The following is a 15,825-nucleotide window of genomic DNA, read 5'->3' as shown; positions in this document are numbered from 1 at the left end:
CCACTTGTTAGATGTGTATTATCCAAAATGCAACTAGTGCAAAATGAAGCAGCTTTTTTAAATGCGGTTTTGAATAAAAACAATAAGTTTGATCACATAGCACCCAACCTGCAACCCCTTTATTTATATTAAGAACATCTGCAAAAGTATAATTTTTTCAACTTTTTTCACATAACTCAACTGAGCTCTCAATTAGGTCATTGAACCCTGAATTGGACTAATAAGTTGCTCAACTGCACTTCTTAAATTGTTTATAAAAGGTTGGAATATTTAAGTTTCTTATGAGAATGTATACTAAACTAAAATCTCCAACTGTTTAAAAATAATGATAAACTTTTATTAGGCAAATTATTAGTTTAATTGAGCTATTAATTAGGAGGTTGTTTGGAACAAAAACTAGCAGGGTAGACAGTGGGGTACTCCAGCACCAGGGTTGAGAACCACGAGAAGTTATCCTGATTAGTAATTTGGCAAAAAGCTACAGTAACTAATTCAATTAAGTAATTAAAAGACAAATGGTATCCCCCAGGACCAGGATTGAGAACCACTATCCTCAAATAAAGATCAGATTCTGCACTGTGTGTTTCTGTTTCTCTAGCTAACTCTAGTGGCACTAATGCTTGGTTATAGCTAGAGGTTAATTCCTCTTTTTTTTTTTTTTTTTTTTTTTTTTAATCACTGATGACATTCCAGAAATTAGAGCATAAATAGCTATCCCCTTTAACCAGACTTCAAGTAAAGATGTTCAGAAGCTGCATGAAACGCAGCCACCAGCACTTTGCTGGTGTCTGGAGCATTTTTCTTTTACTTCAGCAGTTTCAAGTTGTCCTTTTGCAGAATATTCAAGGGACTTCATCTCCCTACTTACAAGATGCCAGCACCGTAGACAATTCCTGGATGCCATACTATTTCAGCATTCCAGAGCATGGAGAGGAGTATGGACAATGGGAGGAAGGAGGAGGAGAAGAAAGTATATCTAATGATACTCTGAACTGCTGGGAAACCATTCGCAATCTTACAACAAGCATTTCAGCAGTTGTACACCAGCAGCAGAGTGAAACAGTGTCCAAAATTAATGAATGGATAACTTCCTGCAACTCCACAGATGAGCAACAACTGTACCATTTCTGGAAATCTCAGCCTTTTCTAAGCTCTCTGTACACAGTTCTGTCTGCAGTGCTTTATTCTATCAGTGACTGTCCTGGTATGGCTGACAATCGACTGGAGGAAGCTGTGAATGAGATGGGCTGTGAGTTGGTGAGTGGAGTATTAGATGCAATGCATATGATGATGGATAATTCAAGTAATATTTCTGATGAAACAAATGCTACAGAGACAGAAAGCTGCTTGACTGAAGAAGCGTTGCTTTTAGATGACCCAATGGAAAATGAATTAATGGAGAAGAAAGCTGAAGTTCTATCTGAGAGTGTTGTTGGAATGGGAGAAGTGCTTAATTTGCTGAAGTCACTTTTTGAAACCCAAGTGGAGTCTGAAAGGTTAGAACTGCAGGCTGAGATTGTCACAATCACAGACAAAATAAAAAAATCAATGAACTCATTGGAAAAAACAGATGAAGGGACTTTAAAGGGGAAGGACAATGCTTTCCAGAATGGAACATGGCATCATGGTTCAAGACTATCCAAAAAATCCAGCAAATGTTTAGACCCTGCCAAATTGAAAGAGGGATCTGTTCCAAAGCTTTCCAATTCATCCATAAGACAAGTCTCTCGAGCAAAAAGGAGCAACAGTGAAGCGTTTCAACAATACAAAGACAACAGCTTGAAAAAGGTAAGAAGAAAACGTGATATCGATTTCATCAGCCCAGGCTTTCAAAACTACACAGACAAAAACGCAACCAAAAATGTACATGTGTCACTCAACTCATATGCCAAAGCAATGACCAATCAGTCTGCACAGCAAGTGTTTTATTTCATGAAAGCAGCAGACAAATGTAAGTTGTTAACAACTGACAGCAAGACAAACTCAACTGAGGAACAGGATTACGATGGAAAAAAAATAGAAAATCATTTATGGTACTGGGAAAATGGGACAACATTAAAGAACAAAGGAAATGGACAGACTGTTAGCCTCAACTCTATTGACTGCAAGCAAATTAAATTTGCTTCTCAAACATCTGGGCTACCTAGTTTCCCTTTGGGCTGTGTTTCTAATGATGGAAGCACCTTTGCTGTGAATTACCATGACTGCTTAATGATTTTTCAAACAAGTCAAACATCAGATCACCAGAGTGCTAATTCTAATCGTTCTATTGATAATACTACTACACCGAAATGGCAGCTGGTGCCACTAAAAGACAAAGATGCATTTAAAGAAGTAGCTTGTCCTTTCTTCATCAAAACAAATACATTCCCTTGTATGCTACTAACAGGAGATGATGAAGGAGACATTGTCCAAACCATGCCTTTTGATGAAGATTCAATGGAAAAACAACTTTGGTATTGGAATAATCAACGTCTCATTAATGTTTATTCAGGACTTGCATTGGAAGTCTCTCATGATGGACCAGATCAGCCCTCATATATTACATTAGGCACCCCACATAACTTAGAAGACAAAGAATTGCTTTCTCAAATGTGGACTACAATGGAAAACCAGATTCAATCTGTAATGTATCCTGGACTTTACCTTGAACTTTCCAAACACAAAACTTCTGAGAATTACGCTGTACACCTCTCTGATAAATCTGAGCTTCGATGGTCTTTTATGGATGCTCGAAATGAGGGGGACATTTTAATTGTAACAACCTGTGTGAATGTGTTTTATGTCAAAGTGAAAGCATTACCTTGTAAACTGCTCACAGTAACTGAAGAAGGAAAAGCACCTGAACTCAATACTTACAACAGTGACACAATTCTTAATCAACTCTGGTACTGGAGGGGAGAACATTTGGCAAATGTGCTGACTGATTTAGCTTTAAATATTCAAACAACAGAAAACCTCACCTACTCAGTTATTTTACAGCAACTGAACACATCTATGGAATCCCAAATATGGCAAACTAGCAAGAGCCTGATGAAATCAGAATGGACAGAGAGATGTTTATTTTCCATCAATGAAACATCAGACAGTTATTATCTCAGTGTGGACTGCAATCCCCAGAACAGGAGCTTTTCTCAACAGTTGGAATTCATAAATTTCAATACAGGATTTAACAACATTGAAAAAATCAGCTGCTTTTATTTCATAAAGAGTGAACACCCAGCTTGTGAATTTCTCACAGGTTTCCAAGATGAACACGTTGTTAAAATGAGGCCGATTACTGAAGAGCTGATGGAAGCTCAGCTGTGGTATTGGGATGGGCCACAACTCATCAACGTGGTAAGCGACTTGGTTCTGTCTGTTATTAAGGGGAATACTAGTGAAGAAAGCAGTCTGATTTTAGTTAAATCAAACAAGGACAAACAAAATCAAAGTTGGAAATCAGCCAATGATATGATAATCCAGGTTTCATGGAATACTAGTGCCGTGACATTAAACATTAGCAATGGGCTTGTTGCTCTCCAACCAATAGGTGGTGGAATCTTTCAGAGTTGGGAATTCATTGACAGCAATGAAGTCTCTTCTAATCCTGACAGACTGCATTGCTCAGACAGTTCACCACAGGATCGCACATATTTTTTTATCAGGAACAAACAGCTGCCATGTTTATTGCTTACAGCAACATCCAAGGGACAAAGCCCAGTATTTATACATTATAATACAAGCACTTTTGAGAAACAACTTTGGTACTGGGAACAAAACCATTTAATTAATGTAGATACTGGACTGGCGCTGCATATTGAACAACCAAATCAGTCCAGAGAGTCTCGCGTTGTTCTGTTGCCCATGTTTAACTTTGAAAGCTCTCAGAAATGGATGTTTGAAGATGGGGTCTTTGAATCAATGTTTGATGAAGAATGTGTTTTAGATACTGTAAAGAATGATGAAGAGATGCATATACTACACATTGTATGCTCCAGTGGAAGAAAAGTGTCTCAGTGGGAAATTATTTTATTGAACGAAATCTCAAACAGGACAGAAGAGGTTGTGTGTCTCTTTTTTATTCAAAATAAACATTTTCCATGTGAGGTTCTGACTGGGTTTGCTGAATCCCAAGAGGTCAACCTCAGACCTGTAACTGATGAACTGATAGACTCCCAGCTCTGGTACTGGGATGGAAATTATCTTATTAATTCTAATAGCGGTCTAAGTTTGGGGATTGTAATGAATGAGAACAATTACGTTGCTTTAGTGAACATAACTCTTCAAGGAAACTACACTTGGGCCAAAGATGCTGACTATATCCAATCAGACGTTCTGAATAACAGTGTGCTTACATTAGATACTATCAATGATGGCAAGGTGCAAGTTGTGGGAGCAGATTCTGACATGATTCATAGTGCTTACACTGTTCAAAACTGGACATTCATTCAAAAAAAAAAGCTTTACTTAACCCTGATGTACTTTACTGTAAGGATATTGCAGAGAAGACAGTGGATCTATATTTCATAAAAAGTTCATCACAGCCTTGTAAACTTCTGACAGCAACAGCCAAAGGTGAAAGTCCTCAGTTGAAACATTTTGATGAAGACAATATTGATATGCAGCTCTGGTATAAAGAAGGAGATCAAATAATCAACAAAGCTTTAGGGCTTGCATTGCATGCTCATCAAGAACTAAAGGATGTGTCGGTTATTCTATGGGACAGCTTTGCATTTGCCACAAGCCAAAAATGGGGTAAACATTCAAGTACTCTGAAATCAAAAAAATATAACCACTGTGCTCTCACTGTTGAAAACGGGGCTCGTAACCCAGATGAGTTGACAGTGACATGTAAAAAACATGTTCACCAGCACAAGCAACACTGGGAGTTTGTAGAATACACAACTGCTACTAAAAACCTTGATGCTGTCGCCTGTTTCTATTTCATAAGGAATGGACATGAATCGTGTGAATATTTGACTGGATTTTCGGAAGGGCAGCAAGTTAAACTACGTCCAGTAATTAAAGAATTGTATAAAAATCAGCTTTGGTACTGGAATGGTGCTTATCTAACACATATGAAATCTGATCTGGTACTGGGTAAGAAAAATACATCTATCAATGCTATTTTGCAGAATAAACACTCTGACTATACTAACCCTAATGCCCAGAAGTTTATGTATGATGATAACAAATTCCTTTCCTCATCTGATGACAAAAAGGTACTAGATATCAACATTGATGATGATGGTAACATATATTTTAATCGTCTGTCTTCTGGGGTTTCACAACATTGGACATTTATTGAAATGACCTGGGGTTTAGAAAATGAAGATCAACTGTCCTGTGCACCAGTCAAACAAGATCCAATATTGTTTTTTATTAAAAATTTCAACAAGCCATGTGAATTGCTCTCTGCAATTGGAAAAGGTGAAAGTCCACAATTTCAACATTTTGATAGTGAGAATTTACATTTGCAGCTCTGGTACTGGGACAGTTTCCATTTGGTGAATATAGGGACTGGCCTGACTCTACAAGTACAAGATAAAACCAAAAATGTAGTGCTGTGGCCCGTCTATGCTTTTGGTAATGGTCAGAAATGGCAACAGAATGAAAACAAAATCGGACTTGTGAAAAAGCCAGACTGTTTGCTGGATACCTCAACAGACAGAGGTGAAGTGACACTAAATGCAAACTGTGCTGCCAGTGGAAACAGCAGTACTTGGGAAATGATAGAATTTGATGATGAACTGAGCAATCGTAACAGATTGCAGTGCACCTATTTCATAAAAAATGGATTACAGCCTTGTGAGCTCTTGACTGGGTTTTCAAAAGGAGAAAGTGTTAAATTAAGACCACTGTCTGAAGAATTTTTCATGAGCCAGCTGTGGTATTGGGATGGAAAACATCTCATTAATGATGGTAACCAGTTGGCATTACGTGTAGACATCCAAGGACTTAATGTCATTCTGTCAACACAAATAAATGTGTTTAAAAGTCAGATGTGGGAAAGGGATAGTCTATATCTGAAATCACAGGGGAAAGATGGACATGTTATGGATCCTAATGGAGCAAATGTTGGCTTGTCCATTCCTGATAACAGTGACAGACAAAAGTGGCATTTCATTCAAAGCGAAGTCGGTCTTAAAAATCCTTCGTTACTGCACTGCCAACCAGATCGAGATGGACTTGAAAGATATTTTGTAAAAATTGAGCAGCACCCATGTAATTTGATGACACAGATTGAATGTGGAGAGGTGAATCTGCATGCCTACAATGAGGAGAAAGTTCAGGATCAGCTGTGGCTTCAGGAAGGAGCTCACATCCTCAGTGCTAACAATTACCTAGCTCTCAGTATCAAAAACCCTAAAATACCCAATGCATTATCTGTATCATTAAAGACAAAGTACAGCTACGAACATTATCAGATGTGGGAAAGACATGAACATCTGATTAAGTCTCAGTTTAAAGATGCGTCGATGGCTCTGGGTTATTATATAGATAGCCTACAAATGCATGAAATTGATGGCACAGATGCACAGAAATGGACCTGGCTTCTTTTAAAAGATGTTATAGCAGATAACAAATTATTAAGATGTTCACGTTGTTATGATAAAGCTGAAGAGAAAGCAGCAATGGTTATGGGATTTATACCAGCTGTTTCTTTATTTTATAACCTTTTCCGAGCTGCAGTATATGCAGGGAAAGGGTGTAATGATGTGGCTATAGAGAGCCTTCAGGATGCAGCAATTGATATTGCAATGGATCTGGGCATTTTGGTAACAGGAGGTGCTCTTTCTGCTGTTGCTTATGGAGCAAAAACAGGATTTAAATTTGGGGTAAAAGCTGGGGTTAAAGCTATAGAAAAAGCCATAAGGGCTTCTGTCAAACTACCAGTACTTGCAATGAAGATGAAAATGAAAATAGCGATACAACAAGGTATAAAAACAACAATTAAGAAGTCTCTTGGCCAAACAATAAAAACAACATATCTGACAGCGAAAAACACTGTCAAATTAATTAAGCAAGTTTCATTGAAAACAGGAAAAGTTGTAAAGCAAATCCCCAAAAAGAGTGTCAAGATTGGGAAAACTTTGAAGAAACAGATTAAAGATGTGTCTGGCAGCAAGATGTTTAAAAGCACAAAGAAAATGTTAAATGTAAAGAATTTAAAAAGGACAGGTATAATTGCAGGACAAAATATAAAGAAAATGTCCAAAAAAATGGCAGGGAAACTGAAAGAAATGGGAAATCAATTGGCGTCCAAAGCTGAGAAGCAAGTGAAGCGATTGGATGACATTGAACATGGGAAAGTTAAGAGCACCAAGATTCGATGCAAACGTATGCTTGTAAATTGTGGATTTCCACCAACTGAATTTCCAATTGATTCTGAAATTAAAAAAACCTTTTCAAGTATTAAGGAGAAAGGAAAAGAAGATTTTCCAGAAGTTCTGAACTCACGTCAACATGTCTACCTGTATATGCAAAATAAAGATGATGAATTAGAGAAGGTCTTTGGGATAGATATAGTAAAGTCTAAAAATCAAAATCTACATACTGAACAAGCACTGGATAACAATGCACTAGAAATACTAGAAAGAAAAGAAAACAAAGGAAAAACGGTATATTGGTATAGTTTAAACACTCCTTGTCAAACTCCTACTAAAAATAATCTACTAAAGCCTTGTTTTCAATTTATTATTGACAAATGTAAGGAGTGGTATAATAGTCAGAGGATGAAATGTGTGGTGGGATTTGACAAGTGGTATGCAACTCAAGATAAGTCTTTAAAACAAGATATGTATAAAATTTATACATCTCAAGATCAGAATATAAATGCTAAACTCGAAGACTTTCAAAGAGACTATATACAAACCATTGAAGATAATCTAAAACAAGGCATACCTTTATACACTGAAAACATTGTCAGTGGATTTGTTGATGCAAATAAAAGTAAATTAAAAAGTATACTGAAACAAACAAAAGTAAAAGATACAGATATCCTGTGGGAACGTTTGAAAGTGTTTTGCAGAGACTATCTAGCTAAAATCAAAGAAGTAAAGTGCAATTCAGTTCAAGACCTTAAACAGGAAATCACTGAGAATATATTAGAAGATCACATGCCTGGCTATTTAGAACAAACGTTGGGACTGCAAAAAATAAAACAAATGAGAACATTGATTAAAACAAATGAAGAGGCTTTGGAGAAAGGTCGAATGCTAATGAACAATCCTGACAATGTTTTTCAAAAAGCCTTTCTAGATGAATGGAATAAATCTATTTGGCGAAATACTGTCGAGGAATCTTTTGATCAAATAATCAATAAAAATCTTTACAAACAATTCCTCAAAACACAGGACCAAAACACCTTCAGTAACTTCCTAAAATTTGTTAATCTTGCAGAATAAAGAGGTCTGATCAGTCACATTACCTTTCTTGTGTGTTTTAGATTATTAATACTTCCCCCCAGATCTTTGTATTAGGAATATTGTTAGTTGTAAATTGCTTTCCAACTTCTTATATTTTGAATGAAAGGGTTTTATTAATGAGATTTTGCTATCAGTTGTGCACATGTATCCCCCTTAATTAAATAGGTGTGTAACCTTGGATTAATGAGTCTTTATGTGTTCTAACCATGAACTTCAATGTGAAGAAATTACTCTGGCTATTTTAACCCTCTATTGTAGGTAACAATTATTGCTCAGGTAGCTTCAGTTCTGAAATTGCTGAATTGCTGCATGGATTTATTTAGACTTCTCTGGAAGTAAGAGCTACTTCCAGATAAGTCTAAATCCTTCCATCCATAACCCTAACCCATAACTGCTTAATCCTTTAGAAGGTCACTGCGGTAAGCTAGAACCTAACCCGGCTGGCACAGGGCACAAGGTGGGACTAAGTCCATCGCAGGGAACCATACACACACACATAAGCACACACTCACACAGAGAGTAATTTAGAGTGACCAATCAACCTGAACAGCATCTTTGGACTGTGGGAGGAAACCCATGTGAACATGGGGAGAACATGTAAGTCTAAATCAATAAAGGGCATTATTTTTGTAAGTTCCCAATTGAACTAACACTTCATAATATATTTTGGTAATAGCTTCCCAAAAATGCTATGATTTTTTTCTCTCGACCGTACAGTATAAATATTTTATAATGCATGCAATAGAAGGTTAAACTAATACAAAGGGAAAATATTAGTTGAGAAACTTGATTAATATAGTGGCAATTCTTAAAGAATCATTAGTATAGAATTATTGATAGAGTGTGAGATGTAAACTCTTTATTACAAATAACTTTATTCTGTGAGAAAATGGTAACGGAGCAACTGAATGTTTTTTTGTTTGTTGTTTGTTTGTTTTTATTTCACTTTTTACTGTTTTATTGTGTTGAGCTGTGCTAATTATATGATGTGAAAATTAAATAATACCAAAATAGGCATTACCTCTCTCCTCTCTGAATACATGCACAGAATACACCTCCAGTAATGTTAGAATTAACCAACTTTCATTTTATCCATGGAAACAGTCTCCATGGCAGTTATGGAACCAACGTCTATTCTATTAGCCTCAAAATCTAAACTTTAGTTTCTATAGTCTCTTCATAATTACAGTATTAAGCGTACTACCTAATAATCTAAGCAATAACATATATTCTCTCATTTAATTCAATTCTAACTAAATATTTACAGGTTTCTTTACACTTAGAATGACATTTTCAGTGTTTTTATTTTTTACTATCATTTAGGAATCATTTTTCCATTAATGGGTTTTAGATCATAAAGTACTAGAGCTTTTTTAAAGGTGCTTTGTGTTCCTAATGTTTATTTCTTGGATTATATCTGTTTATGGGACATGTAATGTAAGATTGTGTTGAAATGCTGAGTGATGCACTGAATAACTATTCACAATTGACAGTTACTAATCACTGACCGTTACTGATGATTTATTGACTGCCTCTGTGATCTTTTGTTTTTTTAAAGTGTAATAGTTGTAAAAACAAGTGATTTGTACCATGTATTACATTTTGTATGACCTTTTTATATTTTACTTTTGATTTACTGTATGTGCCTTAAATAAAGCTTTGCTGAACATTTATTATTATGGTTATCATTTCTTTCAATTTAGGTTTTTAAGAGACATTTTGGAGGTGTTTTCTCATTTGATGATTTAAAAGATGCATTTGTTTTCAAAACATTATAAGGAATATTGTGAGACTTCAGTGGTAGGTAGGCAATTCCATTCCTATATTGCAGTGCTTCTCAAACCCTGGTCCTGGAGAGCCCTCTTCCCATGCAATACAGTGTGTCTCCAATCCTGGTGCTGGAGAGTCATCCCCCTGTCCCGTCCTGTTCAATACAGTCTGTCTCCAACCCTGGTCCTGGAGAGCACCTCTCCCCATCCAATACAGTGTGTCTCCAATCCTGGTCCTGGTTCATGAGAAGCCAGCTAATAGTATATTTTAAGCGATATTTCATAAAGATTAGAGGTGTTGTGTGTTGCTACAAACACACAGGCTGATTATTAGTGTGCAACTGACAGCACTGGGCTTAAAAGTATATATTTAATACAAAAAAAGTGCAAAGTCACAGCCCGCCTATGTAATGAATAATACCAGTGTGGTTTCTATAAATGTGACATACATTGTCACAATGTATCCTAGGAATTGTAGTCATTTCCAGTGAGATAAGACGTTTGGAAGGCTGCGTGCTCCGGAGGTCGCATTTGACAGCCGCATACGTCATCGAGGCTGTCTCGTTTCAGAAAAGCGAGTAGGACACTTCGAATGCAGTGTTTGAATGCGACCTTCTTTCATGGGAATTCTGAGGATGCATGAGGTGTATCCTTCATGGGCACTCACAACCCACAATTCTTTGCTTCAACGGAAATGTCTAAATAAAAAAATAACGCCAATTTGCCTGTAAATATGATGTTCAAATGCAAGGAATGTTAATTCCCAAGTTGAAGTACCTCAGTAGATGGGTGCAGAGTATATAATATGTATAATTATATTAATATAGAATTAAAATAAAGTATTAGACTAAAACTACACCTGTAAAATCTATTTTCTTTTCTCTTTACATCATTATAACTCTCCTAAAATGTACCTCATACATTCCCTTCTAAAGGGACTTTGTTCCCTTCTCACTCAAAGCGCTTGTTAAAGAGTGGCATGCTGTCATAGCAACCATGATACGTTCCGTTTCCGTTTGTCCTACGAAGGCCGTCTCATTTAAACAAGGCTTGTTTAAAGGAGGACACTTGGTATACTGCAGCCTTCAAAGGACGCGTCATACCTAGCACGCAGCCTTCCAAATGAGACACAGCAGTTTGATTAGGTTGGGGAAGGCTTGAATTAAAAAAAACTACAATTCCCCTAAATGCTAAGAGCCCATTTCCTGACCAAATGGCCTGATTACATGTCTTGACATAAGTTGCATCAGCTGTGCCTTTCTGACTGAGAATATAACCACATTTTGTGTTCATATTTAGAATGGGAGGTGGCGTGCCACCCAAGGGCAGAGACCGGTTGCGGAAAAAAGATAGCGAAAGAAAGACGCCGCGGCGGGTCTGATGACGAATGTGATGTGAATGAAGAAAATGAAGGAAGTAATGTAGATGGAGAGGAGGATGTTGAAGACATGAATAGCAAAGAGTGGTTTCAGATAGGGCAGCATACTTAGGATGTACAACACAAAAACAAGCAATGAAAGTTATGAAGTACAAATCAGATCACAATTTATCATATGCACAAGCAGTAAAGAAGATTGGGGACACTCATAATGATACAAATTAGATATCAAACAAGGGTACAGATATGGATAAAGCGAATGTTGACTCAAGTATGCTCATGGTTAGTAAAGTGAGTTTCATTGCATTTATCGCAGAAGTCATTAACTGTACAGCACAAACAAACAAAAGGACAGAGAAATAATCATATCTGCAGCAACACGTCAGCTGGGTATAACAGAAATAACAGTTGAGAAAATTCAGACACTCCTAGGTCAATCTGAGAATAATGCAAATTCTCAGGAATTACCAGACAAGCAAAGGTTAAATAATATGACATTCAGGATAGTACAATGGAATGCCAGAAGTCTGATTGCGAATGGCCAGGAGTTCAAAAGAATAGTACATAAATGAACAAGTCCTCCAGATGTTATATGTATCCACTAAACATGGCTTAAACCGCGATTAAACTTTGTTATTCCAGGGCACTTATCTGTGAGAAAAGATAGAACAAAAACAAATCGTGGGGGGTGTGCAACGTTTATAAAGAATGGGGTGGCTTATAGGTGTAGTGAGACAGACTACTTTCTTGTAGTTTTTCTCCTAGTTTTGTCATTTGTGTATAATTGTGACTTTCCCTATTATGCATAATATTAACTTTACTGCCACTTGCATTATGCAGTGTGTATAAGAACAGCGCATTCATCTGCTTTATTGCATCACGCCCCTCAGTAGTAGGTGGGTTTTTATAGCCTATCAGCGTGCGTTGGTGGGGTATATTAAGGCGGCTACGTGCCGCCTAGATGCGCATCATGGTCTAATGACCTCCCCCTTTCTGGTATCGGGCGGTTCCGCTCCAAAGGTATGTGTTGTTGTTTGTTTTATGTTAGATGTTTGGCTCTGGTACCCTGTGCTAATGTTAGTTCCTTTTGTATGTGATAGCATTTGTTTGTGCGAGGCTTGTATGGAGCTCTGCTGGCCAACTGCTGCCTTCCTCCAGTCAGCCTGTTCCATACTGTATACCGCCTGTCTATTCGCAGCCGTAATTATGGCTGTAGCTCCAACACTTTTGGTATGTGAACTTATTAAATACGATGGTGATTCAAACTCGTGTGGGTTTAATGTTTTTAGCTTTTTGTAATTGTTTGTTCTTTTACAGATTAAATAATCTGCTCACTAGAAAGTGTCTGTCTGCATAGAAGCTGCAGGGCTGAACTCCAACACTGCTGTTTTGTATTACTGCTTTGGTATGTTTACATTTACAACTCTGTCTCTGGCTCCAGAAGTGCTGTTTTGGTACTCGCAGGGAGAAGTGTGATCATTATCTCTGTATGTGTATATCCTGAGCCAAGGAGATCATCATTAGAGTTTGTAAATAGTGTTATTTTGTTCCGATTGAAACCATTTTGTTATTGTTTGTGAAGTTGATCTTAGCATGGTGATTTGGCATGAGCTATCCCCTGCCTTTCACACTAACATGTTTTGTGTGTTAAAACCCTTAGAGGGTTTTTGTTTTGTTTCCATGTCTTGGTTTATTATGATTATTTTGTTTTCTCTTCTGTGTGGAATGAGATTACTCAAGATGGCGCAGAGTATGGCTGCTGCGTTGCGAGCTCCGACACAACATTGTAGTTTTTTTGTTTACAATTCTTATGTTTTTTTGTCTTGGATGTTGTCTGCCTTTTTGTCTACGACAGACAAACACTTTTGGATATTGGTTCTGCAATTACACACCGTAAACCGGACTTCAAATTCCTCAATGCCGACCCGCTGTTTACAAACACAACAGCGGAGCCCTTTGTCTGGGCGAAACTGAAACAGGAAGCACCCACCCTCAGAACGATCCAGTGCTGGTCGGAACAATCAGACTCTACGCTACAAGACTGTTTTGATCACGCGGACTGGGAGATGTTCCGGTCCGCCTCTGATGATGACATCGAGCTTTACGCTGATAGCGTAACATGTTTCATCAGAAAGTGCGTAGAGAATGTTGTTCCAACCAGAACAATACGGATCTGTCCGAACCAGAAACCTTGGATTAATGGCGATGTTCGCGCAGCAATTAATGCGCGGACCTGTGCTTTTAATTCCGGGAACGAGGAGGAGCATAAACAAGCCAGTTATGCCCTCTGAAAAACTATCAGAGCAGCAAAACGCCAGTACAGGAACAAGACTGAAGGACAGTTTAACACCACCAACTCTAGAAGCATGTGGCAGGGAATTAATATCATCACGGACTTTAAAGGGAATAAAAATTCCACCGTGAACACTGCTGCCTCTCTCCCGGATGAGCTAAATACTTATTATGCTCGTTTCGAGGGAAATAACACCGCCCTCGCGGAGAGAACTCTCGCAGCCGAAGCTACAGAGGTTAGTTCACTCTCCGTCTCTGTAGCGGATGTAACCCGATCCTTCTGACGGGTGAATATCCGTAAAGCCGTGGGTCCAGACGGCATTCCGGGCCACATCATCAGAGCGTGCGCGAACCAACTGGCTGGTGTTTATACAGACATTTTCAACCTTTCCCTCTCCTTGTCTGTGGTCCCCACATGCTTTAAAACGTCCACATTTGTGCCTGTACCAAAGCAATCCAAAATCACTAGCATAAATGACTGGCATCCTGTTGCTCTGACCCCAGTCATCAGCAAATGCTTTGAGAGACTAATCAGAGATTACATCTGCTTTGTGCTGCCTCCATCACTGGACCCATTGCAGTTTGCTTACCGCAACAACCGCTCCACTGATGATGCCATTGCATCTACACTACACACTGCTCTCTCCCACCTGGAAAAAAGGAACACATATGTGAGAATGCTGTTTTTAGACTACAGCTCAGCATTCAACACCATAGTGCCCTCCAAGCTTGATGAGAAACTCCGGGCTCTGGGCTTAAACAGCTCGCTGTGCAGCTGGATCCTGGACTTCCTGTCAAGCAGACGCCAGGTGGTTAGAATAGGCAGCAACATCTCCTCATCACTAACCCTCAACACTGGAGCTCCGCAGGGCTGTGTTCTCAGCCCACTCCTGTATTCCCTGTACACACATGACTGTGTGGCAACACACAGCTCCAATGCCATCATTAAGTTTGCTGATGATACGACAGTGGTAGGTCTGATCACTGACAATGATGAAACAGCCTACAGAGAGGAGGTACACACTCTGACACACTGGTGTCAGGAGCACAACCTCTCCCTCAATGTCAGTAAGACAAAGGAGCTTATGGTGGACTTCAGGAGAAAAGACAGAGAACACAGTCCCATCACCATCAATGGAGCACCAGTGGAGAGAGTCAGCAGCTTCAAGTTCCTGGGTGTCCACATCACTGAGGAATGCACATGGTCCATCCACACTGAGGCCATTGTGAAGTAGGCTCATCAGCGCCTCTTCTTCCTGAGACGGCTGAGGAAGTTTGGAATGAATCACCACATCCTCACACAGTTCTACACCTGCACTGTAGAGAGCATCCTGACTGGCTGCATCTCCGCCTGGTACGGCAATAGCACCGCCCACAACCGCAAAGCCCTGCAAAGTGTGGTGCGAACTGCCAGACACATCATCAGAGGTGAGCTTCCCTCCCTCCAGGACATATATACCAGGCGGTGTGTGAAAAAAGCTTGGAGGATCATCAGAGACTCCAGCCACCCGAGTCATGGGCTGCTCTCACTGCTACCATCAGGTAGGCGGTATCGCAGCATCATGACCAGCACCAGCTGACTTCATGACAGCTTCTTCCCCCAAGCAATCAGACTTTTGAACTCTTGATCTCCCACAATCAAAATACATCAGCACTGCACTTTATTAATCTTATTATCTCAAACTGGACTGTCATAAATTATATTCTCTTAACAACACACTGGCAACTGACTATCAACTGACAGCCTGAATGTCAATACAGTACAATACAACCTACTGTACAGTTTATATATACTATATATACTATTTTTTATTGTATAATGTGTATTCTATATTGTGTGTATTGTATACTGTACATTGTATGTTATTATTTGTATATTGTGTTATGTGTAATTATGTGTATATTAGATTTTAAATTGTGTTGTGTAAATCTGATGTTTATTGTAAATTGATATATGTCTCATCACTGTCACGAC

General features: G+C 38.6%; 1 protein-coding gene across 1 annotated transcript; it reads left to right on the top strand.

Annotated features, from left to right (window-relative positions):
* The first annotated feature begins 731 nt into the window (after positions 1-731).
* LOC127421956 (uncharacterized) lies at positions 732-10,082 on the top strand. Its single transcript, XM_051665212.1, has 2 exons — positions 732-1,788; positions 3,242-10,082. The coding sequence occupies exons 1-2, from the start codon at positions 742-744 to the stop codon at positions 3,269-3,271; spliced, it is 1,077 nt and encodes a 358-aa protein (XP_051521172.1). The 5' UTR covers positions 732-741; the 3' UTR covers positions 3,272-10,082.
* Positions 10,083-15,825: the final 5,743 nt, after the last annotated feature.

This window comes from Myxocyprinus asiaticus, chromosome 31 (assembly GCF_019703515.2).
Source record: "Myxocyprinus asiaticus isolate MX2 ecotype Aquarium Trade chromosome 31, UBuf_Myxa_2, whole genome shotgun sequence".
Lineage (NCBI taxonomy): Eukaryota > Metazoa > Chordata > Actinopteri > Cypriniformes > Catostomidae > Myxocyprinus > Myxocyprinus asiaticus.
Note: the sequence above shows the minus strand (reverse complement) of the source record. Positions and strands in the feature narration are given on the sequence as shown.